The sequence below is a fragment of the Salmo trutta genome, chromosome 38 (genome assembly GCF_901001165.1).
Source record: "Salmo trutta chromosome 38, fSalTru1.1, whole genome shotgun sequence".
NCBI lineage: Eukaryota > Metazoa > Chordata > Actinopteri > Salmoniformes > Salmonidae > Salmo > Salmo trutta.
This window is the reverse complement of record NC_042994.1, coordinates 3274343-3296842: the sequence shown is the minus strand read 5'-3', so window position 1 is coordinate 3296842 and position 22500 is coordinate 3274343. Positions and strand designations below refer to the sequence as shown.

Here is a 22500-nt window from a genome sequence, read left to right as displayed (position 1 = left end):
CTTTGGGGTCTGTTTCTGAGGGGTTAAAACAAAAAACAAGCAAGCAAACAGAAAACAACATGATGAGGCACAAATAATACAACGATCAACTAAACACAAAGAATAATAAAAACACAGGTCCTTTCCCCACATTCCTCTCCCGCTCACCTGTGATAGAGAAAGAGGGAAGATGCAACAGATATTCTCCATAGATAGCAGTCTCCTCTCTGTCGCTCCCTCTGTAGGCCCCGAGTGGACTCTGTAGGCAGCTGCTGACTCGCTCCATAGTTACATTACCAACATGGCTGTCGGGGACTGACAGTACCAGCCAGAAGTGTGCCACTACACTTCCCTCCCTAGGGAAACAAGCAGGGACACAGTGAGCTGATAACAGCTGGATCGAAAGTTTGTGTGGGCATTGCAAGAATGTTTTATAGATCAAAATACAGTACCAGTCAAAAGTTAGGACACACCTACTCATTCAAGGGTTTTTCTTTATTTTTACTATTTTCTACATTGTATAATAATAGTGAATACATCAAATCTATGAAATAACACATATGGAATCATGTAGTAACCAAAAAAGTGTTAAACAAGTATTTTAAATTCTTCAAAGTAGCCACCCTTTGCACACACTTGGCATTCTCTCAACCAGCTCCATGAGGTAGTCACCTGGAATTCATTTTTTATTTTACGGTGTAAGTTGACTGAGAACACGTTCTCATTTACAGCAACAACCTGGGGAATAGTTACAGGGGAATGAATGAGCCAATTGTAAGCTGGGGATGATTAGGTGACGGCTTGGGAATTTAGCCAGGACACCAGGGTTAACACCCCTACTCTTACAATAAGTGCCATGAGATCTTAAGTGACCACAGAGAGTCAGGACACCTGTTTAACGTCCCATCCGAAAGACAGCACCCTACAGGACAATGTCCCCAATCACTGCCCTGGAGTATTGGGATATTTTTATTGACGTGGGGAAAGAGTGCCTCCTACTGGCCCTCCAACACCACTTCCAGCAGCATCTGGTCTCCCATCTAGGGACCAACCAGGACCAACCCTGCTTAGCTTCAGAAGCAAGCCAGCAGTGTGATGCAGGGTGGTATGCTGCTGGAATGCATTTCCAACAGTCATGTAGGATTTCCCAGATATGCTGAGCACTTGTTGGCTGCTTTTCCTTCACTCTGCAGTCCAACTCATCCCAAACCATCTCAATTGGGTTGAGGTCAGGGGATTGTGGAGGCCAGGTCATCTGATGCAGCACTCCATCACTCTATTTCTTGGTCAAATAGCCCTTACACAGCCTGGAGGTGTGTTGGGTCATTGTCCTGTTGAAAAACAAATGATAGTCCCACTAAGCACAAACCAGATGGGATGGCGTATCGCTGCAGAATGCTGTGGCAGCCATGCTTGTTAAGGTTGCCTTGAATTCTAAATAAATCACTGACAGTGTCACCAGCAAAGCATCCCCACACCATCACACCTCCTCCTCCATGCTTCACAGTGGGAACCACACAAGTGGAGATCATCTGTTCACGTACTCTGCGTCTCACAAAGATACAGTAGTTGGAACCAAAAATCTCACATTTGGACTCATCAGACCAAAGGACAGTTTTCCACCGGTCTAATGTCCATTGCTTGTGTTTCTTGGCCCAAGCAAGTCTCTTATTCTTATTGGTGTCCTTTAGTTGTGGTTTCATTGCAGCAATTCGACCATGTAGGCCTGATTCACACAGTCTCCTCTGAACGGTTGATGTTGAGATGTGTCTGTTACTTGAACTCTGAGAAGCAATTATTTGGGCTGCAATCTGAGGTGCAGTTCATTTCTGAGGCTGTTAACTCTGCAGCAGAGGTAACTCTGGGTCTTCCTGTGGCGGTCTTCATGAGAGCCAGTTTCATCACAGCGCTTGATGGTTTTTGTGACTGCACTGGAAGAAACTTTGAAAGTTCTTGAAATGTTCCGTATTGACTGACATTCATGTCTTAAAGTAATGATGGACTGTCGCTTCTCTTTGCTTATTTGAGCTGTTCTTGCCATAATATGGACATGGTCTTTTACCAAATAGGGTTATCTTCTATTTACCCCCCTACCTTGGAATGAGTAGGTTTGTCCAAACTTTTGACTGGTACTGTAAAGATATAGGCTGCATGATATGGATATGCATGTAAGTGTATAATGTGCGCCAATGTTGTGTGGGTAGGTATGTTTAATACCTAGATACAGTTGATGTCGGAAGTTTACATACACTTAGGTTGGGGTCATTAAAACTAGTTTTTCAACCACTCCAAAAATTTCTTGTTAAAAAACTATAGCTTTGGCAAGTCGGTTAGGACATCTACTTTGTGCATGACACAAGTAACTTTTCCAACAGCTGTTTACAGACAGATTATTTCACTTATAACTAACTGTATCACAATTCCAGTGGGTCAGAAGTTTACATACATTAAGTTGACTGTGTCTTTAAACAGCTTGGAAAATTCCAGAAAATGATGTCATGGCTTTAGAAGCTTCTGATAGGCTAATTGACATCATTTGAGTCAATTGGAGGTGTACCTGTGGATGTATTTCAAGGCCTACCTTCAAACTCAATGCCTCTTTGCTGGACATCATGGGAAAATCAAAAGAAATCAGCCTTGACCTCAGAAAAAAATTGTAGAGCTCCACAATTCTGGTTCTTCCAAACACCTGAAGGTACCACGTTCATCTGTACAAACAATAGTATGCAAGTATAAACACCATGGGACCACGCAGCCGTCATACCTCTCAGGAAGGAGACGCGTTCTGTCTCCTAGAGAGGAACGTACTTTGGTGCGAAAAGTGCAAATCAATCCCAGAACAACAGCAAAGGACCTTGTGACGATGTTGGAGGAAACAGGTCCAAAAGTATCTATATCCACAGTAAAACGAGCCCGATATCGACATAATCTGAAAGGGCGCTCAGCAAGGAAGAAGCCACTGCTCCAAAACCACCATAAAAAAGCCAGACTATGGTTTGCAACTGTACATGGGGACAAAGATCGTACTTTTTGGAGAAATGTCCTCTGGTCTGATGAAACAAAAATAGAACTGTTTGGCCATAATGACCATCGTTATGTTTGGAGGAAAAAGGGGGAGGCTTGCAAGCCGAAGAACACCATCCCAACCGTGAAGCACGGGGGTGGCAGCATCATGTTGTGGAGGTGCTTTGCTGCAGGAGGGTCTGGTGCACTTCACAAAATAGATGGCATCATGAGGAAGGAAATTATGTGGATATATTGAAGCAACATTTCAAGACATCAGTCAGGAAGTTAAAGCTTGGTCGCAAATGGGTCTTCCAAATGGACAATGACCCCAAGCATACTTCCAAAGTTGTGGCAAAATGGCTTAAGGACAACAGACTCAAGGTATTGGAGTGGCCATCACAAAGCCCTGACCTCAATCCCATAGAAAATTTGTGGGCAGAACTGAAAACGCGTGTGCGAGCAAGGAGGCCTACAAACCTGACTCAATTACACCAGCTCTGTCAGGAGGAATGTGCCAAAATTCACCCAACTCATTGTGGGAAGCTTGTGGAAGGCTACCCAAAACGTTTGACCCAAGTTAAACAATTTAAAGGCAATGCTACCAAATAGTAATTGAGTGTATGTAAACTTCTGACCCACTGGGAATGTGATGAAAGAAATAAAAGCTGAAATAAATCATTCTCTCTACTATTATTCTGAAATGTGACATTCTTAAAATAAAGTGGTGATCCTAACTGACCTAAGACAGTGAATTTTTACTAGGATTAAATGTCAGGAATTGTGAAAAACTGAGTTTGAATGTATTTCGCTAAGGTTTATGTAAACTTCCGGCTTCAACTGTATATTTACAGTCATAGATATACAGTACTAGGTATAGAAATACATGACATAGATATGTATGTAGACCTGTATTTATAGATCTGGTTTTATGTACCCAAAAGCAAAGACTTTGGTGGAGTTGAAGTAGCGAGATAGGTCTGAGCCCTTCACTATCCTAGACAGAGAGAGAGAGAGAGAGAGAGAGAGAGAGAGCAATAGTCAGAGCAACAGAGGATTTAAGTTTAAAATAAAAAGTTGTGAAACATAAAGATAATACAGAGACATTGTGTGTGGGGGGGGGGCATGCTTGTGTGAGTGTCCCAGGTTATTTTCCCATAATCCCTTGTCCTATACCATATCCTGTACTTCCTTGGCCTGGGCTGTGAAGGCTGGGCTGGTGTGAGAGGAGAGACCAGAGGAGTAGTTCCTGTTGAGGATAGAGAGTCTAGCAGTATACTGCTGCTGTACCCTGGGCTCCAGTATCCACACCCTGTACTCTGGAGGGAGGGATGGGGAGGGGGAGAGACTTACTGGCATGTTACATATCAGATAGCCAGTCATAGTGTGTGTGTGTGTGTGTGTGTGTGTGTGTGTGTGTGTGTGTGTGTGTGTGTGTGTGTGTGTGTGTGTGTGTGTGTGTGTGTGTGTGTGTGTGTGTGTGTGTGTGTGTGTGTGTCCCAGGTTATTGCTCACCCAGGAAGTACCATGCCAGAGTTGCTCCTCCCGAGAGGATGATGATGGTGACGATGATAAGGAAGGCTAGGAGACACCTGCAGGGTCGTCTCAACATCTTAGAGGATGTCACAGAGGCTTCGTTACCGGGCCCCACCTGTAAACAACAACAAACACACACACAATGCGCCCCAGTTAACAACTGGCCTGGGATCAGAGTTTACAGTATTATATTGTATAATCAGGTCTGTAAGAACAGTGGATGAGGATTCTGCACAGACTGGTGCAGAGACCTCATGCTAAAGCTAGAACTAAAACTGACATCGATCTAAGGTCAGTTGTACCATTCCCCATTCACTCTGGTTTAGGATTTGAGGAGATTAAACTGACCCCAGATCTGTGTCTATTGTCAACTTCTTCCTGCAGCATAAACCAGCATAAGGCCTGCAGATAGCTATAGTAAATGCAGGTGAATCCTGAAGCCCTGGACAGAGCATTTTCCTTATAAAATAAACTATAGGCTATTATAGAATGACTAAACCAATGTGCATTGAACATAAAATACATCTATTATTTATTTTATATAGTAACTAAATCATAGGCCTACATTGTCAATATCACAATACTTATATAGCCTACTGACCCATTCCAATGGCAGGTCCACAGGAGCTGGTGCTACCTCCAAATCACAGGAGCGCGACTTTAACTTCACAAATCCGTTATTCCACGCGAGACCATCTCCGTCCAAAAAAGACCGGTGGTGGATAGTTGGAACGTTTTATATCTTCATGTATCTCGGTAGAATATCCGTCCAGTCAGACATGTCGGTAACGACCGCTAGTAACGAAAGGGGAGACAACTCTACCTTGTATTTGCTAGTCCAAAGGTAGGCTAGAGCCCTCTTGTCAATATTTCCTCAATTGCGTTAGATCTCCCGAATTCCCATTGGACTATATAGGCTAGTAGCCTAAACTTTAACCAATAATAGCAATAGCCTAAAATATAAACGTATTTATTAAACGCATTCAAAATGATTGATTGCGAGACATTTATTCTCTCTCTGGTAACTGTCAAAACATGAAACATTTAAGAATAGTCATGTCCTCGTGAAGCCTGTAGCGCCGTACATATTCTCAGGGCATAGGTAACGCATGTGGGCTCTAATGACATCATCAGTCGACGCCTAGGAACAGCCCGGCCCCGGATCCAACAACAGGTATGCCTATGTCCTCTGTTTGTAAATTGGTCCAGTGGGAGTGTTTGTAGAATGGATAACTCACAACACAATCAGTTTCATTTTTTATTTTAATCTTTATTTAACTAGGCAAGTCAGTTAAGAACAAATTCTTCTTTACAATGACAGCCTACCCTAACTAATTAACTGAAAAATCACAAACACAAACAGTCAAACAACAGTCTATGTTAGACAATACATATCTTTATAAATTGCTGTCAATAAGATTGTAATACAATTCAGCTGCCTTATACATTTTTGTAATTCTAACTTAGAATAATGATAATTTACAAAACCAAAAAATAATTTTAACTGCAAAATTGGTCTGTGCAATAAACCAGCACTACATTTGTTTAAAACACATATTATCAACATTGTTACTTAAATATGTTATTGAATTGTCTGGTTAAATAAATGTAATCTTAAATGAACAAAAAATAGTCTGGAACATCAGCCACTTTCCACATGATTTTTCAGAGACATTACATTCAAGATGGTCATGTTAGACATAACATAACAATACATTCTTCATTTCTACTGAGAGATTTATCAGTATCAGATCAGTATTTACTGTGAGCACAATCATAGTATCATATTGATATCATAAATAGATGTAGTACTGTCATGAGAGGTAGAAACGTGTTTAGAAGTGGTATAAAAACGTACAGACAATTCCCTGAGCATTCAACAGAAACTATATGACATGAGATGTATACGGTCTGATATATCACGTCTTTCAGCCAATCAGCATTTAAAACAGCAACTATATGATATGAGTGGTAAACTCAACGGCTATTTCGTCTTTGTTTTTTAAACTAACAAAGGAGCCTACAAGACAAAACACTGTTTATGACTGTAACACAAAGCAATGAACAATAACTGTCTGTCTCTATCCACCTGATACCATCCTATACAACCACATTAACTGTCTTTATCCACCTGATACCATCCTATACAACCACATTAACTGTCTTTATCCACCTGATACCATCCTATAGAACCACATTAACTGTATTTATCCACCTGATACCATCCTATACAACCACATTAACTGTCTTTATCCACCTGTTACCATCCTATACAACCACATTAACTGTCTTTATCCACCTGATACCATCCTATACAACCACATTAACTGTCTCTATCCACCTGATACCATCCTATACAACCACATTAACTGTCTTTATCCACCTGTTACCATCCTATAGAACCACATTAACTGTCTTTATCCACCTGATACCATCCCATACAACCACATTAACTGTCTTTATCCACCTGATACCATCCTATACAACCACATTAACTGTCTTTATCCACCTGATACCATCCCATACAACCACATTAACTGTCTTTATCCACCTGATACCATCCCATACAACCACATTAAGTGTCTTTATCCACCTGTTACCATCCTATAGAACCACATTAACTGTCTTTATCCACCTGTTACCATCCTATACAACCACATTAACTGTCTTTATCCACCTGATACCATCCTATAGAACCACATTAACTGTCTCTATCTACCTGATACCATCCTATACAACCACATTAACTGTCTTTATCCACCTGATACCATCCCATACAACCACATTAACTGTCTTTATCCACCTGATACCATCCCATACAACCACATTAACTGTCTTTATCCACCTGTTACCATCCTATAGAACCACATTAACTGTCTTTATCCACCTGTTACCATCCTATAGAACCACATTAACTGTCTTTATCCACCTGATACCATCCCATACAACCACATTAACTGTCTTTATCCACCTGATACCATCCCATACAACCACATTAACTGTCTTTATCCACCTGTTACCATCCCATAGAACCACATTAACTGTCTTTATCCACCTGTTACCATCCTATACAACCACATTAACTGTCTTTATCCACCTGATACCATCCTATACAACCACATTAACTGTCTCTATCCACCAGATACCATCCTATACAACCACATTAACTGTCTTTATCCACCTGATACCATCCTATACAACCATATTAACTGTCTTTATCCACCTGTTACCATCCTATACAACCACATTAACTGTCTTTATCCACCTGATACCATCCTATACAACCACATTAACTGTCTTTATCCACCTGTTACCATCCTATAGAACCACATTAACTGTCTTTATCCACCTGATACCATCCTATACAACCACATTAACTGTCTTTATCCACCTGTTACCATCCTATACAACCACATTAACTGTCTTTATCCACCAGATACCATCCTATACAACCACATTAACTGTCTTTATCCACCTGTTACCATCCTATAGAACCACAGCTATGCATGCATATCTATATACATATCTATGAATATATGGATCTATGTAAAACATACCCATACCTCACACACCACAATAATATGGCAATCTGGGATTCAAACAGCAACAACTGGATATACCAATCTCAGATTGCCCCTTTAACTCCCTAGAGTCGATTGAGGTACCGGTGCGTCAATCTAAGTAACATAATTTAAAAAAATACCCATTAAAATCGGTCAGTTTAAGGTAGAGATATCTGTTTATATCTGAATCCGCCGATATTGCCCTTCCGCATCTGCGGTGAAAGGTGACAGAGCGAGAGCTGTGTTTGTCAGACCATGAGACATCCTGAAAAGCGATCTTCTCACGAAAACGTCTGTAGCGTCTGAACGGTTTGGCCTATAAAATATGGAAAGATGAGACTCTCACGAACACGTTTGATCCCACTGTGGAAAGGGGAGATTCTCAAGAAAGCATTATCTGTTTTTCTCTACGACCCATGCTTGTGTCACACGAGTCGCCTGAAGGTAACCGGTATCAGTTTAAAATGCTTTATGGAAGTATAGAGGTAATTTTGTGCCTACCAAAAAAAGGGGTTAAATACACTACGTCAAAGTTGTAGAACACCTACTCATTCAAGGGTTTTTCTTTATTTTTACTATGTTCTAGATTGTAGAATAGTAGTGAAGAAATCAAACTATGAAATAACACATATGGAATCATGTAGTAACCAAAAAAGTGTTAAACTAACTAAAATATATTTTATAATTGAGATTCTTCAAAGTAGCCACCCTTTTCCTTGATGACAGCTTTGACAGCTTTGATGTGCCTTGATGACACCAGAGATGATGTGCAGAACCTTGTTGGGATTTGTAGTCTTGCATGATGTCTATGTTGATGCTAATTAGCATTTTCGAACCGGAGAGTGAATAGAGCCGAATATACAGTACCGGTCAAAAGTTTGGACACACCTACTCATTCAAGGGTTTTTCTTTATTTTTACTATTTTCTACTTTGTAGAATAATAGTGAAGACACCAACACTATGAAATAACACATATGGAAATAAAGTGTTAAACAAATCAAAATATTTTGTATATTTCAGATTCTTCAAAGTAGCCACCCTTTGCCTTGATGACAGCTTTGCACACTCTTGGCATTTTCTCAACCAGCTTCATGAGGTAATCACCTGGAATGAATTTCAATTAACAGGTGTGCCTTGTTAAAAGTTATTTTGTGGAATTTCTTTCCTTCTTAATGCTTTTGAGCGAATCAATTGTGTTGTGACAAGGTAGGGGTGGTACACAGAAGAAAGCCCTATTTGGTAAAAGACCAAGTCAATATTATGGCAAGAACAGCTCAAAAAAGCAAAGAGAAACGACAGTCCATCATTAATTTAAGACATGAAGGTCAGTCAATCCAGAAAATTTCAAGAACTTTGAAAGTTTCTTCAAGTGTAGTCGCAAAAACCATCAAGTGCTATGATGAAACTGGCTCTCATGAAGACCGCCACAGGAAAGGAAGACCCAGAGTTACCTCCGCTGCAGAGGATAAGTTCATTAGAGTCACCAGCCTCAGAAATTGCAGGCCAAATAAATGCTTCACAGAGTTCAAGTAACAGACACATCTCAACATCAACTGTTCAGAGGAGACTGTGTGAATCAGGCCTTCATGGTTGAATTGCTTCAAAGAAACCACTACTAAAGGACACCAATAATAAGAAGAGACTTGCTTGGGCCAAGAAACACAAGCAATGGCGGAAATTTGTCTGGAGTCCAAATTGGAGAATTTTGGTTCCAACCGCTGTGTCTTTGTGAGACGTGGTGAGGGTGAACGGATGATCTCCGCATGTGTATTTCCCACCGTAAAGCATGGAAGAGGAGGTGTTATGGTGTGGGGGTGCTTTGCTGGTGACACTGTCTGTGATATCTTTAGAATTCAAGGCACACGTAACCAGCATGGTTACCACAGCATTCTGCAGCGATACCCCATCCCATCTGGTTTGGGTTTAGTGGGACTATCATTTGTTTTTCAACAGGACAATGACCCAACACACCTCCAGGCTTTGTAAGGGCTATTTGACCAAGAAGGAGAGTGATGGAGTGCTGCATCAGATGACCTGGCCTCCGCAATCCCCCAACCTCAACACAATTGAGATGGTTTGGGATGAGTCGGACCGCAGAGGGAAAGAAAAGCAGCCAACAAGTGCTCAGCATGTGAGAACTCCTTCAAGACTGTTGGAAAAGCATTCCAGGTGAAGTTGGTTGAGAGAATGCCAAGAGTGTGCAAAGCTGTCATCAAGGCAAAGGGGGGCTATTTGAAGAATCTCAAATATAAAATATATTTTGATTCGTTTCCATATGTGTTGTTCATAGTTTTGATGTACTCACTATTATTCCACAATGTCGAAAATAGTAAAAATAAAGAAAAACCCTTGAATGAGTAAGTGTTCTAAAACTTTTGACCCCCCCTATTCTAGTAACTTTCTCAATCCTGGTTGGAAGATTACCGGAATCAGGATGGAATGAGCAGGAATTCCGGATCCCTCCAACCAGGATTTCTGGATAACCAGTGAATTTTGGGAAAATTACAAGACTTTTCCAAACCTAGACCTTGGTAAAAATGTTTTCATAGCTCAGCTCTGAGCTTCTTTCACTGGCATGTAGTCGCCACTAGAGGGCTCTATAACCATTGAAGAAGACAGGAGAGACATCTCCTCGATCAGCCTGCCTGGATGACTGCTACTCATACCCAGGGATGGAGCCAACCCCAACCCAGAGAAGGGGAAGTGTAAACCGGTCAGAGGAATAGGTAAGGGGGTGGAACAGAATGGAAATATATTATTAGTGGTAATAAGAGGGATATGGTTACAGGCGGTCACAGTTGGCCCGACCGCATCCTCCATGCTCTCCTGACTTTCCTGATCTTCTCCCCCACTGCCAATGCCTGAATCTGGGCTCTGAGGGGCACGGCGTTGGGTCTGGAGCTGGAGATTATCCACACGTTCATAGGAGGAAGACATTGTGAGAGAACCTCCTCCAACCTCCATCTCCGTACCCTTTCCCCCTACACTATACAACCCAGGTAGGGGGAAGGGAAGCTGGGGGAAAGCAGACAGGGAAATGGGTAAGGGGGTGGAGCAGAATGGAAAGTTATTGTTATTAATAAGAGGAAGAAGCGGAACAAAATGGACATCCTGAGAGACAAAATGGGGGGTGGCTGCAATAGACCCGACCGCATCCTCCACGCTCTCCTGACTTTCCTGATCTTCTCCCCCACTGCCGATGCCTGAATCTGGGCTTATGAGGGCCCGACGCTCGGCCTGGAGCTTCTCAACACGCCCATAAGAAGAAACCTGGAGGATATCTTCACCTGCACTGATGCCTTCAAGTACACCTCCACCCCCCATCTCTCCCTCCTTCCCTCCACCCCCCATCTCTCCATCTTTCCCTCCACCCCTGATATCTCTGTCCTTCCCCCCTACACCTCTATTACTGTCCATCCTTTCTCCTCTGTTCTCCTCCTTCCACTCTTCTATCTCTTCAGTACTGCCACCTACTGGTCCGTAAGGGGACTGTACAGAGCAGGGTTCCAGCTTGATGGAGGTGGATCCAGGCTGGGAGCATTGAGATAAGAAGTAGCTGGAGTTAGAGAAGCCGGAGCAGGAAGAGTGGCCACTGTTGTCCCATCTCTTCTCCTGTGGTGGTGCCGTCCTCAAGGGGGTGACGTTGTCCAGGCTGTCGGTGATCTCTACCTGGGAGATGTCTTCATGGTGCAAGGCAGAGTTGATGGATTCAAGGGCAAACAAAGGACCCAGCCAAGCCTGTAGGCACAGACACAGGCATGTACACACACACACGCATGTATACACACACACACACAGACACACACACACAGACACACACACACAGAGAGAGAGAGAGAAAAAGAGACACGCAGAGGAGAGGAAAATGAAAAGATTATTCATTTCATTCCTGTCCTCTTTTTATTGCAGAGGAGGCTGGTAAGGTGAGGATGGCATTGTCTTCCGACAGGTGGCTTCACTCCTACATGATGCTAATGTAAGACAATGGCGAGGACAGCTCATAATAATGTCTGGTAATAAATATATGGAAACTATGTGTTTTATCTGTTTGATACCATTCCATTCATTAGACTCCAGCCGTTATAACCTAACCACAGCCATTATAACCTAACCACAGCCATTGTAACCTTACTACAGCCATTATAACCTAACTACAGCCATTATAACCTTACTACAGCCATTATAACCCACTACAGCCATTATAACCAAACTACAGCCATTATAACCAAACTACAGCCATTATAACCTAACTACCACCATTACAACCTAACTACCACCATTACAACCTAACTACAGCCATTATAACCCAACTACAGCCATTATAACCTAGCTGCAGCCATTATAACCTTACTACAGCCATTATAACCTAACTACAGCCATTATAACCTAACTACCACCATTACAACCTAACTACCACCATTACAACCTAACTACAGCCATTATAACCCAACTACAGCCATTATAACCCAGCTGCAGCCATTATAACCTTACTACAGCCATTATAACCCAACTACAGCCATTATAACCTAACTACAGCCATTATAACATAACTACAGCCATTATAACCTAACTGCAGCCATTATAACCTAACTGCAGCCATTATAACCTAACTACAGCCATTATAACATAACTACAGCCATAATAACCTAACTACAGCCATTATAACCTAACTACAGCCATAATAACCTAACTGCAGCCATTATAACCTAACTGCAGCCATTATAACCTAACTACCGCCATTATAACCTAACTGCAGCCATTATAACCTAACTACCGCCATTATAACCTAACTACCGCCATTATAACCTAACTACAGCCATTATAACCTAACTACAGCCATTTTAACCTAACTACAGCCATTATAACCTAACTACAGCCATTATAACCTAACTACAGCCATAATAACCTAACTACTGCCATTATAACCTAACTACAGCCATTATAACCTAACTACAGCCATAATAACCTAACTACTGCCATTATAACCTAACTGCAGCCATTATAACCTAACTACCGCCATTATAACCTAACTGCAGCCATTATAACCTAACTACCGCCATTATAACCTAACTACCGCCATTATAACCTAACTACAGCCATTATAACCTAACTACCGCCATTATAACCTAACTACAGCCATTATAACCTAACTACAGCCATTATAACCTAACTGCAGCCATTATAACCTAACTACAGCCATTATAACCTAACTACAGCCATTATAACCTAACTACAGCCATAATAACCTAACTACTGCCATTATAACCTAACTACCGCCATTATAACCTAACTACCGCCATTATAACCTAACTACCGCCATTATAACCTAACTACCGCCATTATAACCTAACTACCGCCATTATAACCTAACTGCAGCCATTATAACCTAACTACAGCCATAATAACCTAACTACTGCCATTATAACCTAACTACCGCCATTATAACCTAACTACCGCCATTATAACCTAACTACCGCCATTATAACCTAACTACCGCCATTATAACCTAACTACCGCCATTATAACCTAACTGCAGCCATTATAACCTAACTACAGCCATTATAACCTAACTACAGCCATTATAACCTAACTACAGCCATTATAACCTAACTACAGCCATTATGACCCAACTACAGCCATTATAACCTAACTACCGCCATTATAACCTAACTACCGCCATTATAACCTAACTGCAGCCATTATAACCTAACTACCGCCATTATAACCTAACTACAGCCATTATAACCTAACTGCAGCCATTATAACCTAACTACAGCCATCATAACCTAACTACAGCCATTATAACCTAACTGCAGCCATTATAACGTAACTACAGCCATTATAACCTAACTACAGCCATTGTAACATAACTACCGCCATAACAAGGTAGTGCACAATACAGGGAATAGGGTCCCTTTGGCCACATGACTTCAGTCAAAAGTAGAACTTGCCTTGAAGTTTCCATCGTGATGGAGTTTGAGGCCCTCAAAGTACCTGGAGGGATCTGGTATCGGAGGATTCAGAATCTTCTTGACCCTGTCAGCACTGAACGGAAATGAAAGGAAGTTGCACTTAACCAACTACAAAACATTACATCTAAAACATGATGTAGTCTTTGCAGTCCGTTGGTGTTAAAATACATCACATTTACAATGGACCCCACCCCACCCCCTCACACACACACACACACACACACAACACACACACACACACACACACACACACACACACACACACACACACACACACACACACACACACACACACACACACACACACACACACACACACACACACACACACACACACAGTACTCACTTTCCTTTGCAGAGCAACATGGAGACCAGCAGGACCAGTACAACAACAGCTCCCACCACGGTGACCACCACAAAGTCCTGGTCTAGAACATCAGGACTACCTGAGAACAGGACCAGAGGAACAACATAGAACATACTTACAACATATTTACAACATACATAACAACCACTATTTGACTAAAAGATTGGAATAGAAAAGCCTTCATTTACATTTCTGTCTGTAAGTTTGTTTTGAGCATGTGTCTGCCTATCTAAGAATGAAAGAAAGAAATAGGGAAGGAAGGAAGGATGAAGAAGAAGAAGCTGTTTTTCTAGATTCATATGGAAACACACTACTATGCCTGCATTCCAAATGGCAACATATTCCCTGTTTAGTGCAGTACTTTTGGCCCATAGGGCTCTGCACTCTGTAGGGAACTATAGGGCCATTTGGGACACAACCCAAGTATATACACACGTAGACCCACATGTACTAATAACCAATGACATCACTGATGCTGTATTTACCTGTTGGCTTCATCTGGCCCAGAGTGGAGACCCATGATGCACTGGGGCTCCAGTCGCTCCACTGACAGTCTGGGTAATCGTCTGGGTCGGCTCGAACCCTGACTCTGACTCTGACCTGGTACCTCCTTCCTCTCTCCAGCCTCTCAGGGTCCAGGTCAAAATACGTCTGTTTGTTTAATATGTTCACCTCCACAGTATCCTGCAGTACCACAACATACAGTAAGTGTACTTTTAGATAGTGTACAAAAGATGTGCACTCGTTCACTGTATTCTCTCTTTCACATCTCTCCCCTTTCCCTTGTTATTATCTGTCCTCTGTCTCTGTCTCTCTTCCTCCCCCTCTCTCTCTCTCTCACCTCCCAGTGATGTAGTTCCTGTTTCCACTGTAGTTGGAAGTCATAGTTGGATATCATTTTTGAAATGGGAGCTCCTGGTGTCCAGACGATTGAGGCATTGGTGATGTTTGGCTTGCCAGGGGGATGCATTTTAACTGCCAAACACAAAGCAATGTGGTCATAGTAGTACTAATATATTACTAATATCACTGTAACAGAACTACTAGTACTAAGTTGAATTACAAATGTTAGTATCAGGTATGAATTAGTGTTAAGTTCTATACACTGCGTTCAGAAAGTATTCAGACCCCTTCCCTTTTTCCACATTTTGTTACGATACAGCCTTATTTTAAAATTAATTTAAAAAACTGTTTCCCCATCAATCAACACACAACACCCCATAATGACAAAGCGAAAACAGTTATTTCGAAATGTTTGCAAATTTATTAAATGTAAAAAACAGAAATACCTTATTTACATAAGTATTCAGACCCTTTGCTATGAGAATCGAAATTGAGCTCAGGTGCATCCTGTTTCCATTGATCATCCTTGAGATGTTTCTAAAACTTCATTGGAGTCCACCTGTGGTAAATTCAATTGATTGGACATGATTTGGAAAGGCACACACCTGTCTATATAAGGTCCCACAGTTGACAGTGCATGTCAGAGCAAAAACCAAGCCATTAGTTCGGAGGAATTGTCCGTAGAGCTCCGAGACAGGATTGTGTCGAGGCACAGATCTGGGGAAGGTTACCAAAACATGTCTGCAGCATTGATGGTCCCCAAGAACACAGTGGCCTCCATCATTCTTAAATGGAAGAAGTTTGGAACCACCAAGACGCTTCCTAGAGCTGGCCACCCGGCCAAACTGAGCAATGGGGGAGGTGACCAAGAACCCGATGGTCACTCTGACAGAGCTCCAGAGTTCCTCTATGGAGATGGGAAAACCTTCCAGAAGGACAACCATCTCTGCAGCACTCAACAAATCAGGCCTTTATGGTAGAGTAACCAGACAGAAGCCACTCCTCAGTAAAAGGCACGACAGCCCGCTTGGTGTTTACCAAAAGGCACCTGAAAAGACTCACACCATGAGAAACAAGATTCTCTGGTCTGATGAAACCAAGATTGAACTCTTTGGCCTGAATGCCAAGCGTCACGCCTGGAGGAAACCAGGCATCATCTCTACGGTGAAGCATGGTGGTGGCAGCATCATGCTGTGGGGATGTTTTTCAGCGGCAGGGACTGGGAGACTAGTCAAGATTGAGGGAAAGATGAACGGAGCCAAGTACAGAGAGATCCTTGATGAAAACCTGCTCCAGAGCGCTCAGTACTTCTGATTGGGGCTAAGGTTCACCTTCCAGCATGACCCGAAGCACATAGCCAAGACAACGCAAGAGTGGCTTTGGGACAAGTCTCTGAATGTCCTTGAGTGGCTCAGCTAGAGCCCAGACTTGAACTCGATCGAACATCTCTGGAGAGACCTGAAAATAGCTGTGCAGCAATGCTCCCCATCCAATCTGACAGAACTTGAGAGGATATGCAGAGAAGAATGGGAGAAATTCCCCAAATACATCTGTGCCAAGTTTGTAGCGTCATACCCAAGAAGACTCGAGGCTGTAATCGCTACCAAATGTGCCTTAACAAAGTACTGAGTTAAAGGGTCTGAATACTTATACATTTGCAAAAATGTATAAAAACCTGTTTTTGCTTTGTCATTATGGGGTATTGTGTGTAGATTATGAGGGGGAAAATGATTTAATACATTTTAGAATAAGGCTGTAACATAACAAAATGTGGATAAGGTGAAAGGGTCTGAATACTTTCTGAATGCACTGTAAATTAATAAGCTTTCCAGCATGTTTGTATTGCGTTATGTTGTATCATTGTGTATTGATTTTGTGTATTTTGTATGATGACCTCACAAAACCTCATAAAGTAATTGTGACGACCCTCCCACTCTGTCTGCCGTATTCTCTTTCTTTGTTCTTGTTTCTTTATTAGGATGCCATTGGGCGGAGTTGGAAGGGTCGTCAGCTAGATGGGAAACACCTGGTCTCGGGTGTGGCCCAGGATAAAGGCACCTTTTCCACAGTCATTGAGGAGACTCTCTCCTTGCAGACACTTTGTTGGTTTTGGTTGTGTAGTTTTGTGGCTTTTTGGTTATTTGCTTTGGCACTGTTCAACACCCTGCATTATTACATTCAGGTATGCAAAACACTCACTTACACTACTGATTACACATGCCATTGTTAATTATTTAGTTACTTTAGTTAATAAATATATATTTTTGATACTCCTTGTCTCCATGTTGTCTCCCTTTTGTTGCGAACTCAGAGCCGGTTCGTAACATAATAGTATCGTTGTAGTTGGTCTACAACTAATGTAGTACTAGTCGGTTAGTGTCACATCCTGACCATAAAGAGCTCTTATTTTCTATGATAGAGTAGGTCAGGGCGTGACTGGGGGGGTTTATCTAGTTTATTTAGTTCTATGTTGTTTGGTTGTAGTTTCTTTTTTCTATGTTGGGGTTTTTGTATGATCCCCAATTAGAGGCAGCTGGTCATCGTTGTCTCTAATTGGGGATCATATTTAAGTAGTTGTTTCTCCCACCTGTGTTTGTCGGAGATTTTTTTGAGTTAGTGCATGTTGCACCTCTTTCGTCACGGTTTGTGTTTTGTTTGTAGTTTATTGTGCAAAGTTTCACATTAAAATAAAAGATGTGGAACGATACCCACGCTGCGCTTTGGTCTCCTTCCTACGACGAACGTGACAGTTAGTAATAGCTGACACATCGTACATAATATCACTCAAATTACTGTACACTTACTGTGGTTAAATGGTTGATACAGGTAGTTAATCTGTATCACATAATCTTCTGCTTGTCCACACTGTACACCAATGGGTATTTCATCATCGTCCCAAAAGAACTGAAAGATAATTTACAGAAGTTCAGTTATCCAGGGTTGTTTGTCTATTGGTCTATATATATATATATATATATATGTTGTCATTGTTTTATTATTATTATTATTAGGAAAAAATGTTATTAAAAAATATTTTAAAAATTACAAATTCCTGGTTAATTTATTCATCCAGATTAATGTGTTACATTCATGTTTTTATTTTTATAATCTGTTTTTAAATCATAGTTTTGATCTATAATAATGCACATATATAACCAAGCATTGGTTTTAACTTGATGTAGTTTTATAAAACTCACTGGATTGCCCTCAAAGACCAGACTGCCGCCTCTCAAAGTTGTGTTGGAACCGCCCAAGGACTTCATCTCACATTGCCTGTAGTTACAACAGTGAACCGTTTCAGTTAGCATCCCAAATGGCACCCTATTACATATATAGTGCACTACTTTCGACCAGGACTATGGAATAGGGTTCCAGTTAAGGTTCATTCTTAGTCTTCTTTACCTTTTAAACCCGGGGTATTCACCATGCAGAGTGCAAGGCATGTCTGGGGGCACGCATGTGTTGTTCAACACACATGTGATGTTACTGATGAAGTCATTGACACACTGCAGACCTATGAGAAACGGAGAGTGAGAGAGGAGAGAGAGAGAGAAACAGAGAGAGAAAAATTATTTGTAATAATTTTAATATAAGGGTCAATATGTTTTATAAGGCTCTATATCATATTTCATAAGGCTCTATATCATGTTTTATAAGGCTCTATATCATGTTTTATAAGTCTCTATATCATGATTTATAAGGCTCTATATCATGTTTTATAAGGCTCTATATCATGTTTTATAAGGCTCTATATCATGTTTTACAAGGCTCTATATCATGTTTTATAAGGCTCTATATCATGTTTTATAAGGCTCTATAACATGTTTTACAAGAATCTATGTCATGTTTTACAAGACTCTGTCATGTTTTATAAGGCTCTATGTCATGTTTATTAAGGATCTGTGTCATGTTTTACAAAGCTCTATATCAGGCTCTATGTTTAATTATACACTGCCGTTCAAAAGTTTGGGGTCACTTAGAAATGTCCTTGTTTTTGAAAGAAAAGCATTTTTTGTCCATTAAAATAACATCAAATTGATCAGAAACACAGTGTAGACATTGTTAATGTTGTATATGACTATTGTTGCTGGAAACGGCAGATTTTTTATGGAATATAGGCGTACAGAGGCCCATTATCAGCAACCATCACTCCTGTGTTCCAATGGCACGTTGTGTTAGCTAATCCAAGTTTATCATTTTTAAAAGGCTAATTGATCAACATAGCACAGCTGAAAACCGTTGTTCTGATTAAAGAAGCAATAAAACTGGCCTTCTTTAGACTAGTTGAGTATCTGGAGCATCAGCATTTGTGAGTTCAATTACAGGCTCAAAATGTCCAGAAACAAATAACTTTCTTCTGAGACTCGTCAGTCTATTCTTGTTCTGAGAAATGAAGGCTATTCCATGCGAGAAATTGCCAAGAAACTGAAGATCTCGTACAACGCTGTGTACTACTCCCTTCACAGAACAGCACAAACTGGCTCTAACCAGAATAGAAAGAGGAGTGGGAGGCCCCAGTGCACAACTGAGCAAGAGGACAAGTACATTAGAGTGTCTAGTTTGAGAAACAGATGCCTCACAAGTCCTCAAGTGGCAGCTTCATTAAATAGTACCCGCAAAACACCAGTCTCAATGTCAACAGTGAAGAGGCAACTCCGGGATGCTGGCCTTCTGAAAAACAGCTTCTATCTCAAGGCCATCAGACTGTTAAACAGCCATCACTAGCACAGAGAGGCTGCTGCCTACATACAGACTTGAAATCATTGGCCACTTTAATAATTGGATCACTAGTCACTTTAATAATGTCACTTTAATAATGTTTCATGTCTTGCATTACTCATCTCATATATATATATACTGTATTCTATACTATCTATTGCATCTTGCCAATGCAGCTCTGTCATTGCTTATCCATATATTTATATATTCTTATTCCATTCCTTTACTTAGATTTGTGTGTATTAGGTAGTTGTTGTGGAATTGTTAGATATTAATAGTTTGTTGCACTGTCAGAACTAGAAGCACAAGCATTTTGCTGCACTCCAATAACATCTGCTAGCCATCTGTACATGACCAATACAATTTGATTTGATTTGAGTTACTGCAAGTCCCAAAGAAAACAGGAGCTGCCTCCACTATTCCAGCACCATTTCAACTTCAACGTTTCATCATCATCAAATCACCTCTGCTTAGTCTAATACAGTGACAACTAAAATATACCCCCCCAAAAAATGTGTCAAATCAACATAAGCTAAATATGATGTGGCTGTCCATGGTTCTGATTTATGTGTGCATGCGTGCACGTCTGTGCAAGTAGAAAAACATGTTGACTCACTCTACTTGTAGAGAAACATCAATGACATCCTCCTCTCTTTCATGTTGACGAAACATTCTGTCATACAGTACAAGCTTATTTTTTTGTCCTAGGCTACCTGGCTAAAACGTTTGCTTGAGCTTCCATCCTCTCAGGCCAGGGGCACAACAATGTATGAATTAATGGTTGGATCGGAATTGCTTTTGGCCAATACGGAGAATTAAGTAAATGCACAAGTCCAAATCCCTATCTCCATCCATGGCTAATTTAGGAAAGGAGCACCGGAGGACGACAACACAACAAAACACACAACAATTCAGTTGTTTCTGTTAATGATGTATACTCTCAAAGCGTTTTGATAGGAGAGATGCCAAATCCAAGCTGGCTTCCCTTGATACTTTTTTTCCTTTTTTCCAGGACCATTCACAGTTGAGCTCACCCAGTTTAGCTCAACGCTCCTCCAGGGGAAGTTAGCATTTTTTACTGGGGGGGGTGATATTTCTCACTCATCATTATTCATGATTCATTCAGGATTATCCATAATCATGGTAGCATCCACATTCATGTAGAAGTGTTTAGAAACATGTTCTATTCTTATTTACAATAAAAGTGACTCCAAAATGACACAATACATTATTTACCATTCATTTCTATTGGGCACAAAATAATAACACGTTTGCAGAGTCACAAGCTTGATGTAATCATTGCGTGCTATGAATATGGGACCAAATACAATTTATTTTACTACTTTAACACACGTTAAAGTACTTTTGGTCCCCTAAACTGGGTAGACTATGCACAAAAAGTGCCGTAATTTCTAAAAAGGTTCCCCCGATATGGATGAAAATACACTCAAATTAAAGCCGACAGTCGGCACTTTAGCCTCATAGTCGTTATAAATGTGCTTGTAATGCATTGTGAAGGGTATTGATGACTTACAGGGCTGTGGTTGGCTGGAGCAGGTTAGTAGGGGGAGGAGCAGGATGACATAGAGACACCATAGAACCTCCATTATGACTTCCTGGTCCTTTTTCTCATTCTAGAACACAGTAGGAGACATGACCTTAGCAACAGGTGACAGGTGGTTTAGTCAGTGTTCCAAATGGTACCCTATTTCTTATATAGGGCACTACTTTTGACCAGGGCTCATTGGGCTCTGGTCAAAAGTAGTGAACTATGTAGGGAATAGGATGCCATTTGGGATGGAAAAAAACTGAAGTACAAGAGAGAAGAAAAAGTACAATTTTCTATGTCTGTCTGCGTGGTGTGTTTTTTCCATGAAAGTAGATCAAGTGTTATCAGTTTCACCGTAGCCGCATACACACACACACACACACAGTGAAAGCCACAGAAACTGAACAGGTGTGCAAGTGGGAGAGGGATCCATACATCCTTATTTACAGAATAGAAACTTATTAGGTCACATAAGGAGACATACATGTCAGATATAATTAACATCTAGTGAATACAAAGTAGCATCTGTTTTACTGTTACGCATATCAGTAGACATGACGGTTATTTGCATAAAACATCTTATTAACAAAGTTGCATTTGTTTAAACCAACCTTTCTTACACACTGGTATGCCAGAAACAAGCCAAGCACAAACTTCAACACTGTAAACCCATTTAGTAGGTTATTTACATTTGCATAGCATTTTAGGTGCATTTCAAACATTACATTTTTTAATATTGCAGATATTTTGTTTCTTACCTTTAGATATTGAACGGCCCAAGCTGGACAGCTTGTGTCATTGGATGAGCTGTGATGGAACTAGATAAAACACATGGAAAGGGTTGGATGAAGGATGATAGCTGGACTGATGATGTTACTAACTATGATGTTACTCTAACTCTAGTGGGGCTGACACATAAGTAAATCTCTCTCTCTCTCTCTCTCTCTCTCTCTCTCTCTCTCTCTCTT

At 41.0% G+C, this 22500-nt stretch overlaps 1 protein-coding gene and 1 pseudogene across 1 annotated transcript in view; both read right to left on the bottom strand.

The window, feature by feature from the left end:
• The window catches only part of LOC115177913 (transmembrane protease serine 6-like), a 20141-nt gene extending 15840 nt beyond the window's left edge, over positions 1-4301 (bottom strand). The window contains 3 exon segments of the mRNA XM_029738909.1: positions 1-15; positions 148-335; positions 4159-4301. The exon segment at positions 1-15 is cut by the window's left edge and continues 27 nt beyond it. Coding sequence (XP_029594769.1) covers positions 1-15; positions 148-265 — 133 coding nt within the window. The 5' untranslated portion in view covers positions 266-335; positions 4159-4301.
• Positions 4302-10419: 6118 nt separating this feature from the next.
• The window catches only part of LOC115177855 (uncharacterized), a 47189-nt pseudogene continuing 35108 nt past the window's right edge, over positions 10420-22500 (bottom strand).